The sequence below is a fragment of the Muscardinus avellanarius genome (assembly GCF_963383645.1).
Source record: "Muscardinus avellanarius genome assembly, chromosome: 2".
NCBI lineage: Eukaryota > Metazoa > Chordata > Mammalia > Rodentia > Gliridae > Muscardinus > Muscardinus avellanarius.
This window is the reverse complement of record NC_137787.1, coordinates 108,563,573-108,585,308: the sequence shown is the minus strand read 5'-3', so window position 1 is coordinate 108,585,308 and position 21,736 is coordinate 108,563,573. Positions and strand designations below refer to the sequence as shown.

The 21,736-nt window shown below is 51.6% G+C and overlaps 2 protein-coding genes across 2 annotated transcripts in view; one reads left to right on the top strand and one right to left on the bottom strand.

Moving 5' to 3' along the window:
* Window positions 1–2,150, top strand: part of SCTR (secretin receptor) — a gene marked incomplete at both ends in the record, with an annotated part of 47,950 nt that extends 45,800 nt beyond the window's left edge. Inside the window, 2 exons of the mRNA XM_080689403.1 lie at window positions 968–1,009; window positions 1,986–2,150. Of these exons, the coding sequence (XP_080545529.1) occupies window positions 968–1,009; window positions 1,986–2,150 (207 nt within the window). The remainder of the gene's footprint in view (window positions 1–967; window positions 1,010–1,985) is intronic.
* Window positions 2,151–4,752: 2,602 nt separating this feature from the next.
* On the bottom strand, window positions 4,753–11,457 carry TMEM37 (transmembrane protein 37; the record flags this gene model as incomplete). The annotated part of the gene is made up of 2 exons (XM_080689017.1): window positions 4,753–5,325; window positions 11,437–11,457. 2 exons carry the CDS (start codon window positions 11,455–11,457, stop codon window positions 4,753–4,755), a joined length of 594 nt encoding a protein of 197 aa, XP_080545143.1.
* Between the last annotated feature and the right edge of the window lie 10,279 nt (window positions 11,458–21,736).

The following is a 21,736-nucleotide window of genomic DNA, read 5'->3' as shown; positions in this document are numbered from 1 at the left end:
CCTGCACCACCATCTCTGTCTCTGGAATCTTCAAAAGCTGCTCAGGTCCTCACTCCCAAACCTTAGGATGGGATTTGGGAGGTACAGTACAACCGGAGACACTAACTGCCAGATGATTTTAATGTACTACAAAATTTGGAAACCTCGCAGCCCTGAGTAAGCCTTCCTGCCATGCTGGTAGTCCCCTTTCTATTTAGCAGTCACGGATGCCTACAATTCCAAAGCCAACTCTTCTGGGTTTGACACTTACCCAATAAAGTGCCCGTATTCTAAGGTTGGGCCTCAGTGGTAGAGCATGTGCTTAGCATGCATAAGGTCCTGGGGTTAAGCCCCAGCACTAAAAGAGAAGAAGCCAATATACCTGTGCAGTAATAGCTCACCCCAGAAGGCTGTGTCATCACCCTTTGGGTCTCTGAGGTGGTAAGCAACTGAGTGCAGGCCTGGTAGAACTAGGGAGGAGGGGGAGAGAGACACACAGGCCTCAATGGGGACAGGTGGGCCCCGCGAGGTGGTGAGCAGCACAGCCCCTTACCTGGCTCATGGCTCTGCAGGCCTCTGGCTGCCCAGCCTGGAATCCCTGCCCTGGCAGAGCCGGGGACCCTGACTGTCCACTAGGCAGGAAGGCCACACAGCTCCCAGATGGCCCAGGGCACTGATTCAGGTGACCCTCCTCATCCCTGCTGGCTGGATCCAAGTTGGCAGCTCCTGTCTGTCACTGACACTACAGAGCCCCTGTGTGAGACACTTGGGACGACAGGTGACAAGGACTCAGAGTCGGATGGTGTGAGCACAGCCAGGAGCATTGCTGGGCCCAGGAGAGGTAATTCTCCTGAGAAAAGAGATGGGGGAGTAAGTGGCAGCTGGTGAGGAGAGGGCCGGGGTGGGAAGAGTGGGAGGAATGGGTCCCAGGCCCACTGCCCAGGGCTGACACTAAAGTACTTGCACTGACCCCTGTTCTCTCCTGCAGGGGCTGGTGGTGGCTGTCCTCTACTGCTTCCTCAACGGGGAGGTGAGTGCTCTTAGGTTGCCAGTGGATTCCAGGGCAGAAGCTCCACGGAGCTGCAGGTTGAGGAGATTGCTTTTTTATTGGTGGGGGGGCGGGAAGGAGGGGCCCATGGCAAGGGCTTGATCAGTCTTATAGGTGTTTGAGCGCAATAAAAGTAGATTGGCTTGTTGGATGTTAAAACACTACCCGAGCACTGCCCTGGTTCTGATTCAGCAGAACTTCTGATTCCATAGGTCTGGGCTAGGGCTTCAGAAAAGGTCATTTTCTAAGCAACCCAGGGATTTTATTACAAGGGCCAGTGTAGGAAACAGGGGAGAGTGCGGGCATCAAAGCAGAGCCCAGGCTACAGGGGCTGCGCCTCATTCTTCCCCTGGGTGAAAGGGATGGATCGGAAGCCGCACCTCCAGCTCAGCCCCTGGCGGGCTTCAGCAGCACCCCGGCTCCTGGGGCCGTGCACTCACTTAGGGGACTCTGGTCTGGAGCATTTGGGTCAGCCCAGGGGGCAGCAAAAGACACATAATCAGCAATGGTTGAATATGGTGCTGCATTCAAACAGAGCCTCTCTCTGGCTATTGACCTGGTTTCCACTTGGATGGGAATGACCACTGATGCTTTCCATCAGAGGCTAAAGGTCAAGGGTCTGGCTGCTCCAGTCGGGGAAGCATGCCCAGAGCAGCTCCCTGGTAAATTCAGAGCTGGGGTGGCTTCATGGGAATAAGCAAAAACTCTTTTGAGGATCTGGATGGCTGAGTTCTGCAGTTTGGGAGACGAGTCTTAAGTCCTTTCTTTGGGAAATGATGTAAGGAAATGGCTACTATAAGTGCCCAGGAACTTGAAACATGAGGCTGGTGATGGTCAATGGCCCTCAGGTGAGGAGACACCAGGCCCAGATGGGCAGATGTGGCAGGCCCTGTGTGGAGGCCCCCAGGTGTGAGCCGGGCTTGGGCCGGGGTTGCTGCTGAGAGCTGGTCTTGGGCAGGTGCAGCTGGAAGTTCAGAAGAAGTGGCGGCAGTGGAACCTCCAGGAACTGCCGCTGCGCCCCGTGGGGCTCAGCTCCTCCTTCAGTACCGGCACCGGTGGTCCTGGCACCAAGACCTGCCCCTCCGAGCAGAGCCGGGGGACCTGCAGGTCCAGCATCATCTGAGAGCTGCAACACAGCTGCTCCTGGACAGAAGCCAACAAGTCCTGTGGAGGGCAGGACACCAGAGGCCACCATCTTTCCAGCAGACATCCTGTGTGCTTCCCTGTGGCTGTAAACACCCCTCCCCAGGCCTGGGATTCCTCAGAACTGAAGTGACCTGGGGCAAAGTGGGGGGGGAATGAGGGCCTGGGACTGGTCTGTGGTGTTCCCCCACAGGAAGAGCAGTCCAGGCAACCCAGGAGAGGCGGGGAAATAAATGGTATCTGGGAACTGATTTGCTCTGTATCTGTCAGTCTTTTGGCCCTGAAACGAGAGAGGGAATATGCCTTGGCTCACTCTTGACCATTTCCTGCAGGATGAGGGGGCTTTCCTGGACCCTGGCTCATTTTTGGGAGTAAGCTTAGAGGCTCTGAAAACTTGAGCCATCTGTCCCCCACTAAAAAATGCCTGTCTAGTAGCTTTCACTGGAGCCTTGGACAACACCTAAATTAATTCAGTGAAGCCACGAGGGAGCCCCAGGACCCTCAGCGCTTTTGCATCCCTCTGACATGGTGTAAGGCTCGGCTCATGTGTGTGTAGGGTGGACAGGTGTGTTAGGAAGCATGACACGATCCCATTTTACAGTGACAAACAGGTTCTCCAGGCCCTGTGACTTGCCCAATCTACTCAGCAAGGAGGCAGCAGTTTGACCCAAAGCCTTTTACTTCAAATGCGGGAGTTCCAAGACTGTGCCCAAGCTTTCTGCGTTCCCAGGCAGGGAAGGACGGGGCCTTTCATGAAGCTCCTGGGGACTTTAGTCCCACCGTTCACTCTGGCTCTCAGTTCCCATGAGTAGCTGTACCCCCTTTGTCCCCATATAAGGATAAAAGATAACTAAACCCCTTTTACTAAACAAAACCCCCGAGTGGTCCAGGGAAAGCATTCTGAAGAGCAGCTGAGGCATCAGTGTGGAGACAGCCGGCTCTGGTCCCAGCCATGGCTAGCTTTCCCTTGTCCTGCCCTCTTTCTGCTGACAAGTCACCCCTGTGCACTTTACAGACTGCTGCAGGTCCCCATGTTCCAGGCTAAGATACAGCATGTGTGGCTGATACACTTGGTTCTCTGCAAAACCAAGCAGTTCCCAGGAGGGCCAGAGTGGAGCTGGGTGGGACAGTGCTGCAGAGTATACTAGCCCTGGGTTCCATCTCAGCACTGAAAAGCAAAATTCCTGGACTCCCTGTTTCTTGATGATTCAGCATCTACAGCCTCATGACTGTGCATCTTGGAGTAAAGATTTTTAAAAATCATCCTAAGTGGGATGCACCTGTAGTCAGCTACTCAGGAGGCTGAGGCAGGACCACTTGAACCCATGAGCTCAGTACCAGTCTGAGCAACACAGAGGGTTACTAGAGAGGCAGGTAGGTTCAGATGCCCAGCCCAGGAAAGACCTGCAGCTACAGGGCAGGACAGAGACCAAAAACCACATGCAATCAGTGGAAAACAATTCAACAGGTTGGGAGAGAGAAGGTATCAGTGTAGTAGAAAAGGGACTGGAAAGGGGGCAACCTGAGAAACGAAACTGCAGATCTGCTGGCAAGGGTGGAAATCTCCACTTGTTCTTGACCCCCCTTCACCTCCACTCATCCCCAGGGGTGGCTGTTAATCATTACTGAGATCTGGCTATTCCCGGCACACCCTGTGGAGTCCAGCAGGTCCAGGTCCCTGCTCTTTGAAATGTGTTCTAGGATCACAAATGGTACCTTGAGGCCCTCTGACCTTACAAAGGACAGACACTGAAACCCGCACAATGCATGCTGGCCCAGGGAGGACTGTGTGTTAAAAATCAGCGGGCCCCTCCTGGGAGGACTTGCTCAAGAAAGGATTGTGACAGCGAGAGTACCAGAAGGGACAGCCAGCTGCAAAAAGCTGGAGTTATCTGGGTTTGTGAGGATCTTACAGTGGGCAGGAGAGAAATTAAGTCAAATGGTTAAAAAACCTATTAGGAACCTACTGGGGCCAGGGAGAGGAGCACCAAGACCCTTGAGGTGGTGGAGGAATGTCCTAGACACTGATTGGTCCTGCGGTGGAAGAACAATTCATTCCAGTGACCTCGAGAGCCCCAGGGCCCCTACAGTCAATATCCCAGCACGAAGTCAATTCAACAGTGTGAGCTCTGCTCGGTTGGACAGCTAGCCTACGCACCAGTTACTGGAGCTGCTCCCAATCTATTCTAGTCCAGGGAAGAAAACCCAACACAAGTTTTAAAATATTTTTCTTCTTTTAAAAATCAGCATCCTAGGAGTGCGGATGTAGCTCAGTGGTAGAGTGCTTACCTAGCATGAATAAGGTCCTGGATTCCATTCCCAGTACCCAAAAAAAAAAAAAAAAAAATCAACATCTTAATACATTTGTCGAAATCTGTGCAGATGGTGGTACTGACGCCTGTTCCTGCAGCCCACCAGCTACAGAGGTGTATGGGTCATGCTGGCAGACACCTAGAGCTTAGTGGCTAAAAGGCTGCAGGCTCAAGGTCATTGTCCCACTCCCTTCCCACTCAGGGTCACATGTTGGCAGAGTTCCATCTTGACCATGCTTTTTTGTAGGACTTGAGGTCCTGAAGAAGACCCTAGAATTTCTCTGGTTGGTCCCAGGGCTGGGTGATGCTGTTAATGTGAAGGCCACTGATAGCGTTCAAGAAGAAGAGGAAGGAGGCTGTGAATTTGCACCAAAACATCAGGGTGAAGCCGGTGAGTGTGACCTGGTTCCTGAGGAGGATCACAAAAGTCAGGAGCCCCCCAGAGGAGAGGACGAAAGAGACCAGGAGGAGGAAGGACCCAATGGCCCACTTGCGCCGGGAATGGATGTCCTCACACACCTGGGACACCATAAGGAGCTCCAAGCCAAAGATGGCAGCCACCACTGCCATGGCACCTGCGCTGCGGGTCACACCCATGCCCACAGCCAGTCCGGGCACGTGTGCCTGACTCAGGTCTCTGAGGCAGTGTGGCCAACTCTGGTTGGTGATAGTGCAGAAGTTCCATAGGCCAAAAAGGCGGTCCTCAGCCAGTAGCCAGTGCCCATCGCAGATGGAAACAGAAGAGAGGACCACAGCCAGGGCAACACACGTGATGATGAGGGTCCGGATGAAGGACTCGAAGAAGGACCGCTGAGGCCTCCTTTGGCCCAACATCCTCTGGGCCTAGAAGACAACACCAGAAGCAGTGGGTCAGCACCAGCGCCTTACCACACCCTCTCCAGGAACACCAAGAACGTGCCTTCCAGCCTCCTGCAGCCTGTTTTCTGCTCTGGTCTCCTGGGAAGACTGGAACTGTTCCCTGATTAGGCTTCCACAGCATAGGACCCCTCCACTGGGGGACCCTGTCTGCCTGTCCTCTGTCCTCCATTGTAGACCTGTAAGTGTGGACCATCTGGTGTTCACAGGCACAAACTCTTCTCATACCATTCTTCCTTTCAAGATCTCTACAATGGGTGAAGAACCCAACTTGACCTGCAGACTCTACTCAGTTCTGAACTCAGAAAACCTGCCTAGCCTGGCTCCTATGACCTTGAGCACACAGCCTGCTTTGAGTTTGTTGTACCCAAAACAAGAATGCTGCCCACTGGGGCCACAGGCTGTATGAAGCATGGCATGTTAGCATGCCAGTACACAAGCTTGTTCCTTCCCCAGTTCATATAGTTTCATCCCAACCCCTACCCACCAGGTTCTGCACCTTCTACACCTGGTCTGGCCTCTATGTCATACGATCTCATTCTCCCAAGTAATGAAAGTGATGTTTGCACCCTGCCCTTTGGCCTTGCTTGGCCTGTGCCCTACCCAGAGCTGGCTGAAGTGGCTGGTCTAGTAGTGTCTGGGCATGAGGAGGCCACTGCAGCTCCCAGCCTCTCAGCAATGGAGGGGTGCATCTCACCTGCTCAGCCTCCTGGCATGCAAACTAGGTGTCCAGTGAGGCATCTCCTATCTGTTGTCCTGAGATGCTACCTGGGCACCCAACCTCTCCCAACCCACAAAGCAAAAGATAGAATCAGACTCCTGCAAGATCTGTCTTCTTACCTTTCCAAGTGCATGTCCCAGGACACTCTCCCTCAACACCATGGCAGCCTATTCCATGCCTAGAACTTTCTTCCCCAGACCTCCCCATCCCTCTGCCCAACAGGCTCTCTGGAGCTCCCTCATCCCTTCAAAATGACTCCTTTTTGCCATTTTCTTTCTTTCTTTCTTTCTTTCTTTCTTTCTTTCTTTCTTTCTTTCTTTCCTTTTTCTTTTGGTACTGAACCCAGGGACATTCTACCTCTGAGATACATCCCAAGCCCATTTTATCTGATCTTATTTTATTTTGTTGTTGAAACAAGGTCTCACTAGGTTGCTGGAAGTCTCACTAAGTTGCTGAGGCTGGCCTTAAACCTGTGATCCTCTTGTCTCAGCCTCACAGGTACAGGGTTACAGGCACGCACCACTATGCCCAGCTTCCTTTTCTCCATTCTTTATGCTGTTTAAAGTCCACTTCTCGGGTGTGTCTTTCACCCCCACCCAAGCCATAGTGAATCCTCTCCTGGCTTCTCCACCAGGCACTTTCTTTGCTTTCTTCACCTTTCTGGTCACACTTTGTAGTCACGAACATTGTCTGTCTCACTTGGACATTGTGTCCTCCAGGAGGGCAAGGCCTCCACGTCAGGGCACTGCTGTATTCCCAGTCCCTGCCACAATGTTCTGCCTGGGCGTTTAGTAGGTACTTAAGGAAGGGCCATGGGATAAAGGGTCAGGTTGGCAACCACTGTCACTTCCATCTAAAGCCCCCTTTAAATTGAGTCTCCTACCCAGTCATAGATTGAATTACCCCCTTTACAGTATGTATAGAAGCAGGTTATGTGCCAGTTTGGGAGCTGAGAAAAGCAGATAGCTTATACATGACAGCCACTGCTAGGGAACCAGGAGAATGGAGAAAGGGGACCGTGGGTGTGCCCTGTGCCAAGCGCAAATTAAGCTTCCAAAGGCAGGTGCGGGCCACACCTCTCCGTGCCAATGTAGTGCAAAGCCTGGCCCCTGGGAGACTGGTCAGAGCCCCTGCACACCAGACTGTCTGCTGGTGTCACCCACACTGGAGGTGCTTGCTATTTCAACCCAAAGACACAGGAGGAAGGAAGCAGTTTGCTCTCGGCACTGCTGTCTGAGTAGCAGCCCACTTTCTTCTTAAACCTATGAGGTTGATAGAGTAAAAAACTTCATGCAGAGCCGGGCGTGGTGGCGCACGCTTGTAAGCCCCGCATTTGGGAGGCAGAGACAGGAGGATCCCGCAGGTTCAAAGCCAGCCGCGCTGGCTTAAGAGACCCTGTTTCCAAATAAAATATAAATATAAATTAGGTCTGGGAGTATAGCCCGGAGGTAAAAGGGTTCCATCCCCAGTAGCCCCCCCCAAAAAAAAAAAAAAAAAGAAAGAAAGAAAACTTCACGCAGAAAACAAGGAACTTGCCCAGTATCACTCACCTAAATCACAACAATGCTTGGTATAGTTGCCCAGACAACTGCATAGAGAGCAGAGGGGGAATCATTCCACTAGTAACATTCACTGGGCCTTCTCAGTGACAGGCCTGTGTGCCAGGGCTCCATGTCACTGCTGACGAAAAGGATGTGAGTACAGAGGGAAGTTCAAAGGGCCATGTCAGAACTAGGACCAGTGCCTCCACTAAGGTCCTGGGTGCTGCAAAAGTAGTCAGGTAGGAGTGTAGGCTGTAATTCTCAAACCATGTCTCCTGGCTTTCTGGGGTGGAGCCAGGAAGTGGAGGGCTTTGGGCACGAAACCAGATGGTAGGGGGGACTCAGCAAGCCAGCCCTGGGTCTCTGTTCTCACGTCAACTGCAATAGACCTGCTCGAGACACTGGAGGTTTAGGAGCCTGGGTTGCAGTATGTATGTGTGTGTGTGTGTGTGTGTGTGTGTGTGTGTGTGTGTGTGTGGTGGCGGCGGGAGGGAGTTTCTGGAGATTGAACACCCGGACATTCTACCTCCAAGTTATACTCCCTTTTTTTTTTTTTTTTTTTTTTTTGGTGTGTGTGGTACTAGGGATGGAACCCAGAAGTATTCTATTCCCGAGCTAAACCGCCAGCCAAATTTTAGTCTTTTATTTTGAAACAGGGCCTCACTAAGTTGCTGAATCTGGTCTTGAACCTGTGATCCTCCTGTCTCAGCCTCCTAAGTACTGGAATTACAAGCCTGGGCTACCATGTCTGCCTATACTCTTTTCTTATTTATTTATTTATTTATTTATTTATTTATTTATTTATTTACTTATTTGGTACTGAGAATTGAATCCAGAGGCAATTTACCTCCAAGCTATATCCCCAGACCAGTTTTTTATTTCTTACTTGGAAACGGGGTCTCACTAGGTTGCTGCGAGCCTCACTAAATTGTTGAGGCTATCCTTGAGCCTGTGATCCTCCAGTCTCAGCCTCCCACGTACTGGGATTACAGGCATGCATCACCATACCCAGCTTGTGTTGCAAAAGAGAAAAAGAGAGAATCTACTGGTAAGAAACAAACCAAAGGAAAGTGAAAGCTGTGCCTCTATGTCCACAGTACAAACCAATACCAGTATCTGTCCTCTGGAAGTTTCTTAACTCTTTGGGCCTTGTTTTCTCATTTCTGGAGTGAGGCTGGTGACACCTGCAGGAAAGCAAAGGCCCTGCAGGCACCTGACGTTACAAAATCCCTAGAGATTGATATATGGTCAGAGGCTGGGAGAGCCCGGTGCAAAGAAGTCAGCAGACGACGGGGCCCCGGGAGCCTTTGACCCTGGACATTACACTGTCTGGCTAACAGGCACGTCCCGTCCTTTCCTCAGCCCCACCTTTCCTGGGCCCAGACTGGACTTTAATCTCCAGCCCTAAGACATCACCCTGGGATTGCAGAGTGCTGATATCTGATATAAGGACATCTTTCCCTCCTCCTGCCCACAGCAGGGCTTCATTTAAACTCGCTCTCACAACAATAAAATCCCCAAAGATTTGGGTAGGGGTGTAAGGGCACTTGCCCAGCATGCACAAGGCCCTGAGTTTCACACCAGCAACAATAAAATCCCAAGGATTAAATGAGTTCACATAAATAAAGATGCATGATAAATTCTTGGGAGCGGTCGATAATATTAGTAACAATAATGCATATTGGAGTCTTCATTTTCTACCACTTGGCGCCTCACCTCCTGTGCCAGGGCCTGGAATTCTCTCCTGGAGGGCAACTGGGCAGCAGTCACTCAGTGGAAGGGCAGTCAAGTGGGGAAGGAGGCAGCGTAGTCCTGCCTCTGACCTGCTGACCCCAGCGGTCCCTCATGTGATCAGTTAAATCTCAAGACTTTGACTTCCTCTGCTTAAAAAAATAACATGTTTTTCTATTTCCCCATGACCTTGAATGATTTTTAGAGATTGGAGAGCAAAGATTCCTCCATGCTACTGGGTTACCGAGTCCAATGCCATGATCCTGTCTCCCCTCTCTCCCCTCAACCAATAGCACTCTCCAAAAGATACCTTGAGCTTCTACTATTCCCTGCAGCCCCAACATGACTCCCATATTTATTACCTCTCAACACCCACCCTGCCTAGGCCCATCACCACCACCACCAGCAACAACACCCTGAAATTTCTTCTGCAGCCTGCGAATAGGCCAGTCTATCTCTGTTCCTTTCAGCCCCAGCGCCCGACCCCCACCCCCCAACTGTCCCCGCCTGTGTGACCCAAAGTTTGTTTTTTAGCTGTCATTCACCTCCTCTTTCTTTGTGCTTCCTCACCTATACGTGGAGATAGTAGTACTGCTTACCTTGTGTGCTCATTGTGGGGACAAATTTAAAAGCTAAGTGCCTGTAAGCACCAAGCCAGCCCAGCACTCCCCCACCACTGGGTGGCCTTGTCCAGCTCAGAGGAGAGCCGCTGGGCTTGACTCAGGCCCTGCCTAGCCCCCACCAGCACATCCTCCTCCTCACCTGGCTAGCATCCCTTAGCCCTGCGCAAAGTCTCCCTTCTTGACAAGCTATCCTGCCCGAGACCTGCATCCTTAATTTACACTCACCTCCTGATAACCCGCTTACAAGACAAGTCTCTCTCCCTAGCCACAGGTAACTTCTTGAGAGAACACATCTGGTCGTGGCCTCCTCCTCCTTCCCTTCCTCCCAGGACTGTCACTGGAGATGATTCAGGGAAGGCCCAGAACAAGGAGGAATTCACCAGACCAGGGTGCCTTGCCCAACCCAGGGTCTGGGTGTTAGCTAAAAGGGGTCTTGGGGGAAGCCTGCGGCAGCATTTCTGCTTCCAGGAAAGATAGAGGGGGAGGGTGGGATTGGGAGGCAGAAAGTTCCAGGTTTGAATCTTGATTCTGTAACTTGGCTGGCCACTGTGGACAGGTTACTTCTGAGCCTCAGTTATTTCATCTATAAAATGGGCAGAGCAGGACACCATGGCACTGCCCCTGTCTTCCCACTTACTGGATGGGGGAGGAACTAAGGCAGGAGGACCACTTCAATTCTTCACCAGCCTGGGCGATACAGGGCGATTCCCCCAACTCAAATAAACATGCTGCAATACCTAACATGATAGGGGTCTGAGCCTCTGAAGGCAGAGTCCAGCATAACCATGAGGCCTGTGGTCATCAGGGCAGGATCGTCCAATCCGGAGGCCAGCGGTGGGATATGTGGATAAGGAAGTCAGCAGCAGACTTCCCTCTGGAAGGGGCAGGAAGGTGTGGGTTCTTGGCCAACATAAGCATCTTGTACCACCCCAAAGAGAAACCAAACCTTTGGAGCAGCGGATCTCCTCCCTCCTCTGTAGTCTTTTTTCGGAGGTGCCAGCCTCTTGCAAATCCACCTCACGATCAGCATCCCAAACACGACTGGGGGGTGGACTATCCCACACTTCCAGAAAGTTCTAGCTCCCCCAGAGTCGCATCCTCCCCAGAGTAAGGCAAGCTTCAGTCGGTTCTCGGCCCCAAATGCCTCGCTTTTAAAAAGGAGATTCCCCGCGGTGAACCTAACCCACAGGTGATAGGAAAAGAGGCATCGACTCCTCTCCGGGGATGATGGGAGCCCCGGGGCCGCCAGCCGCACGCAGCGACCTGGGGAGACCGCGACGCCGCAGCGGCGTGGGGGGGGGCGCCCCCAGGACAGCCCCGAGGACCCCCAGGGGACCCGGCAGGTTTGCAACGACGGTGGGCGCCACCGGCCGCCCCCCCACCCCCGAGGCTGGACCTCGCGGGGGGCGCAGCCCCTCCTCCTCCCCGCCTCCCGGGCGAGCGGCGCCCCCTGCCCGGCTACCTGCACGCCGAGCGCGGTCATGCTGCGCGGCCGCGCGGCGCTCCGCTGGCTCCCGCCGTTTTGCCGCGGCCGCCGCCGCCGCTCAGACCCCAGTCCGGGGCGGGGCGGGGGCGGGGAGGGGCGGGGCGGGGCGGGGAGGGGCGGGGCGTCGGTCCCGCGGCTCGGGTTTCGCCGAGTCAGCGGCGGCGCCGGGAGGAGCCCCCCCTGCCCCGAGCGGGGCGGTCGGCCTCCGACTTGAGGCCGAGTCTCCCGGCTCCCCAGCCTCCGAGGACGCTCGGCTTCCGCGCAGATGCCTCGGGGTCGCGGACAGCCCGGCGGGGCCGTGAATTGAGCGTCGGGGTGGCCGGGGTGAGGGGTCAGTAGGTCCCGAGGTTGGAGGCCCGGCTGGTGGCCGTCTCCGTGCCCTGCCCTCCCCCTTCCCCACGGCTTGTGTAACATTGCAGAGCTCCAGCCAGTAAGTCAGATTGTGTATGGTAGGTTGGGGTAAACGTGAATGGAGTGGAAACTTCTGGGGTGATCCTGCTTGTAGACTGAAGTGTGGCCGAGGGGCAGAGCGCTTGCCTAGCGTGGTGTGAGGCCTGGGGCTCCATCCTGGCACCGCAAAAATAAAATAAAATAAAATAAATAAAAAAGGCAGATATGCCAGAACATTCCCACCCCCAAAGAGAGGTTGGGCGGCAAAGTCCAAGGGACACCCCCTCTGCCCTTTCTGCAGCTGGGGGTCGTGGGGAGCAGTGGTGTGCTCTGCTTAGGTAAAGCGGGATCCGCAACTAAATGGAGTACATAAAACTACCTGGCTCGAGCAGGGCGTGGTGGCGCACGCTTGTAATCCCAGCATTCCGGAGGCTGAGACCGGAGGATCGTGGTTCGCGGACAGCCTCAGCTACTTAGTGAGGCCCTCTGCAACTCAGTGAGACCTGGTTTCAAAATAAAGAATAAAAAATAGGGCAGGGGGTGTGGCTCGGAGGTCAAATGCCCCTGGGTTCTAGCCCCAGTACCGCAGAAACAAACAAAAACCCAAAAAACTACCTGGCTCGTCCCAGGCAGGCAGGTCCTCTGTGACTTTCTCCAGAGACATTAAAAGCAACTGAACTTATTTATCCCCCTCCCCCGCAAAGAGCCACAGTGGGAAAGGTGGCCGTTCCATCCCTGATCCATCTTCCACCTAGCTCTTCAGCTGCTTACATCACTGCCTGATGGGCCTAGACTGAGCTCTCGTCACCACTGGCATCGCAACCCCTGGCCAGTTTGTTCCAGCACAGATTGCTAGAGTTTGACTCAGGGAGGAGAGACTGGATTGCTAGAGTTTGACTCAGGGAGGAGAGACCGGCATGGCAGAGGAGGACCTAACCCTCTTCAAGGCCCCTTTCAGATCCCTGGAATGCTCTGTTGGACGGCCTTCTACATCGCCACATTTCACCTGACCAGGAAGGAGGCCAGTGCCTGCCATGAAAGTCAGAAGGAACCGCAGGGTTGGGCAATCTGCACCCCCAAGTGCCTGCTAAGATTTCACGTGTGCTCAGGCGTGTTCGGGTCGCCTGTTATGCTCTGTTAGTAAGAAAAATCTTGAATCAGTAGAAGAATGTGGAGCAACATGTCTTGTCAGCAAGATGCCTGGAGAAGCAGAAATTACTCAGGAATAAGAAGGAAGTAACTCTCTGGCTCACATCATCTTATACAAGTCAGGAGACTGGGGACTCAGGCCTGGAGTCGGGTGGAGCTTGAGCTGAGACCCTTGGACTAGACGCAGACTATAAAGGCAGTGTCCACAGGCTTCCTGTGAACTCCAGAGCCCTGGCCAGACAGCCAGAGGCAAGCACCTCACCAGGTGGCTGTCCGTGGGGGCAGGGCATGGCAGGGGCGGAGGTGTGCATGGGGTGACAGGGTGGTCTCCAGGTATTAAAAACAGCAGCAGCACAGACAGGAGTGCTGAGCTCTGGGTCAGTGCAGAGAGAGCCTGCTCGTTCCTTGACTTTTTCTGCCCTTTCTCCAGACAGTGTGATAAATGCAGCCCTGCCCCACTCCCACCTCTGTGCCTGGTCAGAGTTGGGGAAAGAGGACTAGCACACAGGGGGCAGTGGCCCCTGCCCACCACTCTGACCACTCTTGCCCCCAGTCCTTTTTATTTTATTGATCTATTTTATTTTATGGTATTGAGGATTGAACCCAGGGGCATTTAACCCCTGAGCTACACCACGAGCCCTTATTTTATTTTATTTTTATGAAACAGGATCTTGCTGGTTTGCTACATTGTTGAGGCTGTCCTCAAACATGCAGTCTTCCTGTCTCAGCTGCCCAGGTACTGGGATTACAGCCATGTACCACGGTGCCCGGCTCAGCCTGCCTTTTATGTGAAAAGACTAGGGGAGGAGAATCTTCAGTATCATGCCACTGCAGTTGGCCTGCTTGGGAGATTTGGCTGTTCTTTTTCTTAATCCTTATTTATCAGAAGGCCAGATAAACAGTGCAGTTTCAGCTGAGTGAAGTAGAACATTAATGTGAATGACTCCATTTTAATTTTTAGCCCGGTCTGTTGAGAGTTCGGTGCAGTAATTTATTCCAAAACAAGGTTCTCCTGTCATTGTAATTAATTAAGTAGTTAATTTTGAGATGAGCTCTTGCTATCTTGCTGCACTGGTCTTGAGCTCAGGGTCTCCAGCAATCTCCTACCTCAGCCATCCAAACAGCTGGGACTGCAGATGTGTGGTGCTGCCCCGAGCTCTGTACACTTTCTTTAAAGCTCTAAGGGGCCGAGGACTTTGCCGTGTTCACTGGGTATACCAACAGAGCCAGGCACACAGTAGGTACTCAGTAACTATTCATTGACTAAATAAATGAATAAATCAGTTTATTACTGTGTACTCGCCACTGCCCTGGCCAATGAGGGCCAAGAAGAAAAAGACAAAGTCCTCAGCAGTTAGTGCAGTGCTTGGGTCTGAAGGTAAAAATCCCCCTTCTTGGGTTGTGCTTCCTTCCTGGCCTCCCTGGTTCAGCCCCACACCCTGCATCTCCCTCTTCTTCACACTCCTCCTTGACTCCATCCTCCTCTCTGCCCCTTCAGCTGCCCAGCTGCAGCCCTAGTACTACAGACCCCACTGTCGTGGTGCAGAATTCCCAAGGCAAGGGGTAGAGCTAGGGAGATTTATTTAGGAAAGCAAGAAATGTACCATCAAGGGAGAATGCAGGCCGGCTCCAGAGAGAGATGCCTTCGGGGGATTGTGGCTGCTCTTTCATAGAAGACTTTCCTGAGGGCTGGGCAGGAGGAGGTGTGTGAGGATGACATCAGTCCAGTAGCCACAAGATGGTACAGGGTGCTTTAGTTATCTCCCTGGGCCTGATGTCCCTCTCAAACACTCCATGTGCTAGCCGTCAGAGCCTGTATCAGCTGCATTCTCAGCAAATGCTACCCTCTGTGAGCCCTGCTTCTCAACTGGCGAGGACTCATCTCCGTCTGGGCGTTATCAGGTTCCCATGAGACATCTTGTAAGAAATGGCCAGCAGACTGTCCTGTCTGGAGTACACAGGCTCCGACAATTAAAATCTTGACCATCCAGGTTTCCAGGGGCTCAAGGTCTGGTGATCTGGTGGTCTCTGGCTCTCAAGGACCCTTAGTTGCCCCACCCGTGCAGAACTTTAATCTGGGAAGGACATCCATCCGCTGCAGGTTTGAGGTTGGGGGGGTGAGAGGGGACGAGACCTCCTGGACACAGGATAAGGTGGGTCCGAAAGCCAGAGGTAGTAACAGGGAGGCTGTCAGGATAGTTTGAGAGCTGAGTGGTTGCTGGGATGACATATACTCCCAGCCACGGGGCTCTGTCCTGCTGATTTCTCCAACTCTCCCCTGGATCTCTGCCCTGAAGAGAGAGCAGAACCTTTTCTCCTCTGGCTCTCTCATCACCCTCCTCCCTATTCCTCCTTCCCCGGCCCTTCCCCCAGTCCAGGTCCCTTGCCTGCACCCATGGCACCTGCTTTTTGCCTCCTCTGTCTTGAGCCTCAGGCCCGAGTTTCAACCAGCCTGACCTTCCCGCAGGTACCAGATTGCAACACAGAGCTTGTTTACAGCCACCTAGTGAGCCTGGCGCACAGGGCTGCTGCAGGGCTCCCTGCCCTGCCCTACCCTGCCGGGTGCCTTTCTCCATTTCTGGGTAACGGGTCACAGTTGTGCTGCATTTGAGGGAAGGGCCTGCAACAGCCAGTCCCACTCCTGACGCCCAGCTTCTGACGATGGCAGGAGGTGGCCCAGGAACCCCTTCTGTTGCAGCAATAAATAAACCAGTTGGGAGCTAGATTATCTTTCCAAAGTAGCTCCATATATTGAAACTCCTACTCCAGCCCTCCAACTGTTATTTAAGGTGCCTCTTAAAAGAGGTCATTGAGAGTGGTGTAGATGGAACTTTTGAGGTCCCCACTTTCAGAGCCCTGCAGGCAGGCACCAGGACCTGGGAGGTTTCCAGGGGGCCAAGCGCCCCCTAGCTAAGGCTTCTATCACTTTCATTTTCGTAGCCATGAACCCTGAGCTTGAGGAAGTACTAGGAGACACCAGGTCTCTTGGGGACAGTAAACAGATGCACCTGGGTCCTTTTGTGGAACAGACTAAGAGCTCTTATTTCCAGGAATAAGTGAGTGCTCTTCCATTACCAGAGGCCTCCTGCATGGATCAAAGTGTCCAGAAAGCAAATTAAGCTCCAGAAAGTGTGGAGAGGGAAGTTGTACAGCTTAGACAGGGCTATGCCTAAGCTCCGTGGAAGCACAGAAAATACCCCACCACCCTGCCTGTGAGACTTGCTGCTTGCAAGGAAAGCAGGCTGGGTCAAAGGAGGGATGGGAAGACTGGGTGAGCTCTCCAGGGGACTCCCTGGGGAAGGATGGCCTCCTGGGAGGGAGGAGAGAGCCTCCAGGCCTTGACCCAGGCGGCCTCCGTCTTGCTTTGGCTATCCCCAGTCCTCAGCGTGCAGACCCCTTTTCAAGTTGTTGTGTTTGTTTTTCTATTATTGGGGATCTACCACTGAGCCACACCCTTGACCCTTTTTATTTTTATTTCATATATTTTTATTTATTTATTTTTCTGGTGCTGGGTATGGAACCCAGAACCTCAGGCAGGCTAAGCACATGCTTCATTATGGAGATAAACCCCCAGTTCCAAACTGTACCACCAGCCCTATTTGTTTGTTTGTTTTTGAAAAAGGCTCTCACTAAATTGCTGAGTGTTTCACTGAGTTGCTGAGTCTACCCTAAACCCGCAATCCTCTTGTCTCAGCCTCACAAGTACTAGGATTCCAGGCATGCACCACCATGCTTAACTTATTTTTTATTTTTGAAACAAGGTCTCGTTAGGTTGCTGAGTCTTCACTAAATTGTTGAGTCTGGTCTCAAACCTGTAATACTCCTGTCTCAGACTCCCAAGTACTGGGATTACAGGACTGTGTCACCACACCCAGCAGAGGGCCTTACTAAGTAGCTGAGGCTGTCAGTGAACTGTGATCCTCCTGTCTCAGCCTCCCAAATGCTGGGATTACAAGCATGCACCACCATGCCCAGCTTATTTGTTTATTTTAAAGAGATGCTACTCTGACTGGCTTCCTACTCCAGGGCTCAAGCAATCCTCCTGCTTCAGCTTCCCAAGTAGCTGGGCTATAAGGCGCACTACCGTGCCCTGGCAAATGATGTCCTTAATTAAAAGGAAAAAAAAAAAAGTTGTCAAGTAAAAATGTGGGTTGAACATTAAACTCAGAATTTTCAACTTCTCTTAGAAATGAGACCATGTGGACCACTGAAGATAACTTTTCCATCTGGGGACAATGGTCCCTGTTCTGCAGGCCTGCCCTTTGGATGGCCACGTACTTCCAGCCCCACCAGTCTTGCCCCAGCTCCTTCAGCTCCTCTGGGTTGCGGGTGGCACTCTAGCAGCATGGTGTGGAGCCCGACCTTGTGCTACGCAGTTGCGATGAGCCAGCCCGATGTGAGCATCAGCCTCTTCATCCTTCCACAGCTGGCTCCTCATGTCTGGCCAGTTTCTGCCCCCATGACTCTGAACCTTTTCTGCCAGGTTCCACCTCCTGGCCTTTCTGTGGCAACCCTTACCCTTATTGGCAAATGCGCTCTCCCCTTCTGGGTCCAGATTCCTAAGAGACTCTCCTTAACCCAGTAGAAAGCCTCCATTTAAAGGTAGCAAGAAGCCTGAGGGATGGTTAATCCAGGGTAAAGGCTGTCCAAAAAAGCTGTGACCAAGGGCTGGTGGGGCAGGCTGGTGGGTAAGGGGCTGGCCTTCCTTGGGGCCACCAAGCCCCAGGCCCCAGCACTCCCCCCACCCCAAGGCACACTTCAGGCACAGTGGCAGCCCTGCCTCTGGCTCTCCTCTTTGAAAGCTTCTAAGCCAGTTATGGTCTTTGTACCCAATGTCAACGTGTCTACGGTGAGAGGATCTTTCCTGCTGTCTTCCAACTTGGCACTAGAAGATAGTTTGTCTATGACTCTTATGAACTGATTTTAGAGATATATTTAAAGAATTTAAGCCGGGCGTGGTGGCGCACGCTTGTAATCCCCGCGCTTGGGAGGCAGAGACAGGAGGATCGCGCAGGTTCGAAGCCAGCCGCGCGCGCTGGCTTAGGAGACCCTGTTTCCAAATGAAAATGTAAAAATAGGTCTGGGAGTGTAGCCCGGAGGTAGAAGGGCTTCCAGGAACCCCAGTACCACCAAAAATAAAAATAAAAAAAAAAGAATTTAAAATGCACCGTTCTTCAACTCCTGAGCATTTTCTGGATACATACCTGGTAGCTCAGATTTTTCTAGCAACAGACTGGCTCCATCTTTTTGTTTGGTTGAACCCTGGTCTGAGCCGATTAGCCTTGCTTCTCAGATCATGCTGTGCTCACGTGGCTTTTGCATTCAGGATCCTTCTAGGGCTTGTCTTCCTGATAGCTCCCAGTGCATTTGATATACTGTGTAGCTCCTTCTCTGTGTGTGGTTTTTGCTCTCCTAAATGACATTGTACTCTAGATCTTTTTTTGTTTCCTAATTTTTTTCTCCCAACAGCATGATTTCAGAACATCCCCGTTGATGTACACATAGATCTAATTCAGTGTTTCAAATGACTGATAGCTTAGGTCCCACTAGTGGTTAGTGAAACCAGTGTGGTAGGGGCATAGCCAGCATTTGTAAAAAAATGAATATCTCAGTACTAAGTAATGATAAATGTTTGAAGTGATGAATATGTTAATTACCTTGATCTAATCATTACACATCGTACCCAGGTACTGAAATATTATATAGTCAGTTACAATTATATTAACTGATATTGATTAGAAAATGTCAAAGTGCTTCAGATATAATTAAGTAATTTCCTATGAACTTTTTTCAGTGATAGCTAGATCAATCAATCCTGGGTTACAGCATAAGGACCATTTCTTTGTTGTGGGCCACAGAAAGAAAAGCTCGCAAGCTCCCGGACCACGCTGCATCTCACTGCTGACGCCCCACTCTCCATCCACCTCACTGCTGATGCCCCACTCTCCATCCACCACATTTTATTTGCTCATCTTGGTGAGCAACTAGGTCACTTCAGAGTCCCCGGCCCCACCCGCAGCCACACTGAAGAGCATCTTTGTCCATGTTCTGTCATGTGGAGGAGAATTCTCTTTATGCTCTGGACGCTCCAAGCACACTACTAAGCAGGTCAATGCAGAGGTCATGAAATAGAAAAGGGCCCATAAATCAAATGGAGATGCCTGCGGCTGGTGCTGGGGCCTGGTGTTCAAGCATATGCTTAGCATGTGTAAGGATCTAGGTCAATCCCCAGCAACACACACACACACACACACACACACACACACACACACACACACTAGGATGCCTGAATCACACAGTAGTCTGCCTACTACTGCTGAGCTGGGGATGGAACCCATGGCTTCACACATGCTAGTGAAGTGCTTAACCACTGTTAGAGTTAGATATAAAATGTCTCCAAAGAGCTCACTTAAGGTTTTGAGCTGATGTAATTGAGTCGTGAGGGTTGTAATCCCAGAGGTGAATAAATTCACTGTAAAGGATTTACCTGGGTGGTACCTGGTAGGCTGTAGAGTGTGACTAGAGGAGGTGGTCCCTGGGGGTGCAGCCTTAGAGATTATATAAAGGGTGCCTCCTCCCCTTACTCTCTCTCTTGCTTCCAGCCTCCATGATGTGAGCACAGCCCTGCTCTCCCTCTGCCTCCTGCCACCATGCCCTGAGATCTGCGGTCCCCAGCTTCACATGGACTGAGCCCAAAACCATAGAAAATAAATCTTCTTTCTTCTAAGTTGTATGCTCAGATATTTAGATTGTGGCTGCAAGAATGCTGATAGATACAACCACTGAATGTCATTCCCAGCCCTAAATCAATTTAAAACACAAGAAGAAGGAGGGTAGCACACTTTGGAGAGGGAAGGGGTGTACTGTCTGAATCCTGGGCAAGCCATCCTCCCAGGTCCTATGCTACCAAACCACCCACCCTCTGGCATTTACCTCCTCCGCTGAAAGTGACTTATAAGAGTTCCACGTGAGGTTTCAGGGAGCCTAGGAGACAAAGATGCCCAGGGCACCCACAGGCTCGATCTGTTAGAGAGTCAAAAACAAGCCTGGTGTGTTGGTCAGCTTTCTGTTGCTGTGACAAATATCTGACAAATAAATTTATAAAGACTGAAGGTTCATTTTGGCTCATGGTTTCAGCATATGGTTGCTTGACCCTGTTGCCTTTGGGTGTGTGGTGAGACAGAAGGTCATGGCAGAAGTGTATGGTGGGCCAAAGCTGCTTACCCCATAGTGACCAGGAAGCAAAGAGAAAGGAAGGGGTTGGGGTCAGGATCCCCCTTAAGAGCACACTCCCAATGGCATGGTAGTCTCACACTCCCACTAGGCCCCCACCTCCTACTGGCTCCTCCACCCCACACACCACCATGGGCTGGTGACCATGAACTTTTTTTAACACATGAACTTTGGGGAGACTTTTTTTACTCTTGGTACTGGAGACTGAACTTGGAGGCATTTCATCTCTGATCTATTCCCCCAGCCCATTTTAATTTTTTTTTAGTTTTTTTTTTTTTTTGGTGGTACTGGGATTCCTGGAAGCCCTTCTACCTCCGGGCTACACTCCCAGACCTATTTTTACATTTTTTTATTTGGAAACAGGGTCTCGTAAGCCAGCGCGCGCGGCTGGCTTCGAACCTGCACGATCCTCCAGTCTCTGCCCCCCAAGCGCGGGGATTACAAGCGTGCGCCACCACGCCCAGCAATTTTTTTTTAATTTTGAAACAGGGTTTCACTAAGTTACTGAGTGTCTCCCTTATGTTGCTGAGGCTGGCCTCAAGCCTGAGATTCTTCTGACTCAGCCTCTCAAGTATTAGGATTACAGGCACACACTGCCTGTAATCAACTAGCCTGCTGCCACCAGGCTGGCAATAGCTATTTAAATTGGAGAGATTTGGAATATGTTACTAGGCCATAAAAATCATTTTTGGCTGAAGACATTTAAGAACAGTTGTGTTTTTATTTTTTCCTGAACTCTCTTATCAGCCTAAAAACAGTGCCTTACAGAATCCCCCCAAATAACTTGTGGGGATGGCAACATAGTTTCCTCTACCCATCTTGGGCTCAGTGGCTAGTATCCTATAAATTATATTGATAAGTTAATTGAGAAAAACCAAACTTATTAACAAGAGTGTTGGGGTTACTGAAAGGAGCGAGTAGAACTTTGGCATATATTGCATCTTAACAAAAGAACCTTGCAGTTTTAAACAATATAGCGAATGGGTGAATCGAGGGTAGGCGGGGTCTAGTTATCAAGGTTTGCTATGGAGACTCCTTGGCCACATGTCCAGGCCCAAAGCATCCAGAGTTGTCTCTGTTAATGAACTTCTGTCCTTCCTAATGAAAGAAAAGTATTTTCCTTTTCAACAATAGACAATATCTTCCTGTCTTCTCTTCTGCACCAGTGTTCTGCTTCCTAGTGACTCTGGAGCCTGACCAGTGGTACCCAGCCTTGGCTTTTCAGTGGAATCCTCTGGGGAGCTTTGATAAATGTGGATGCTTGGGCCCCAGTATGGAGGCTTGGACTTAATGGTCGGGGTGTCTGGTTGACAGCCACTGCCTTTGACTCCAGCTGTGGCTGGGGGACACCCAACCCTTGAACTCTCCCCAACATTCTCCAAGTTTTCTTCCTTCATTGACCTGGAAGTCAAGTGGAGGAACAAACTGCCATTAAGCTGCATATGACCAATTTACTTCTCTCCAGGAATTGAGCCCAGGGCTTCCGTGTATGTACACACATGCT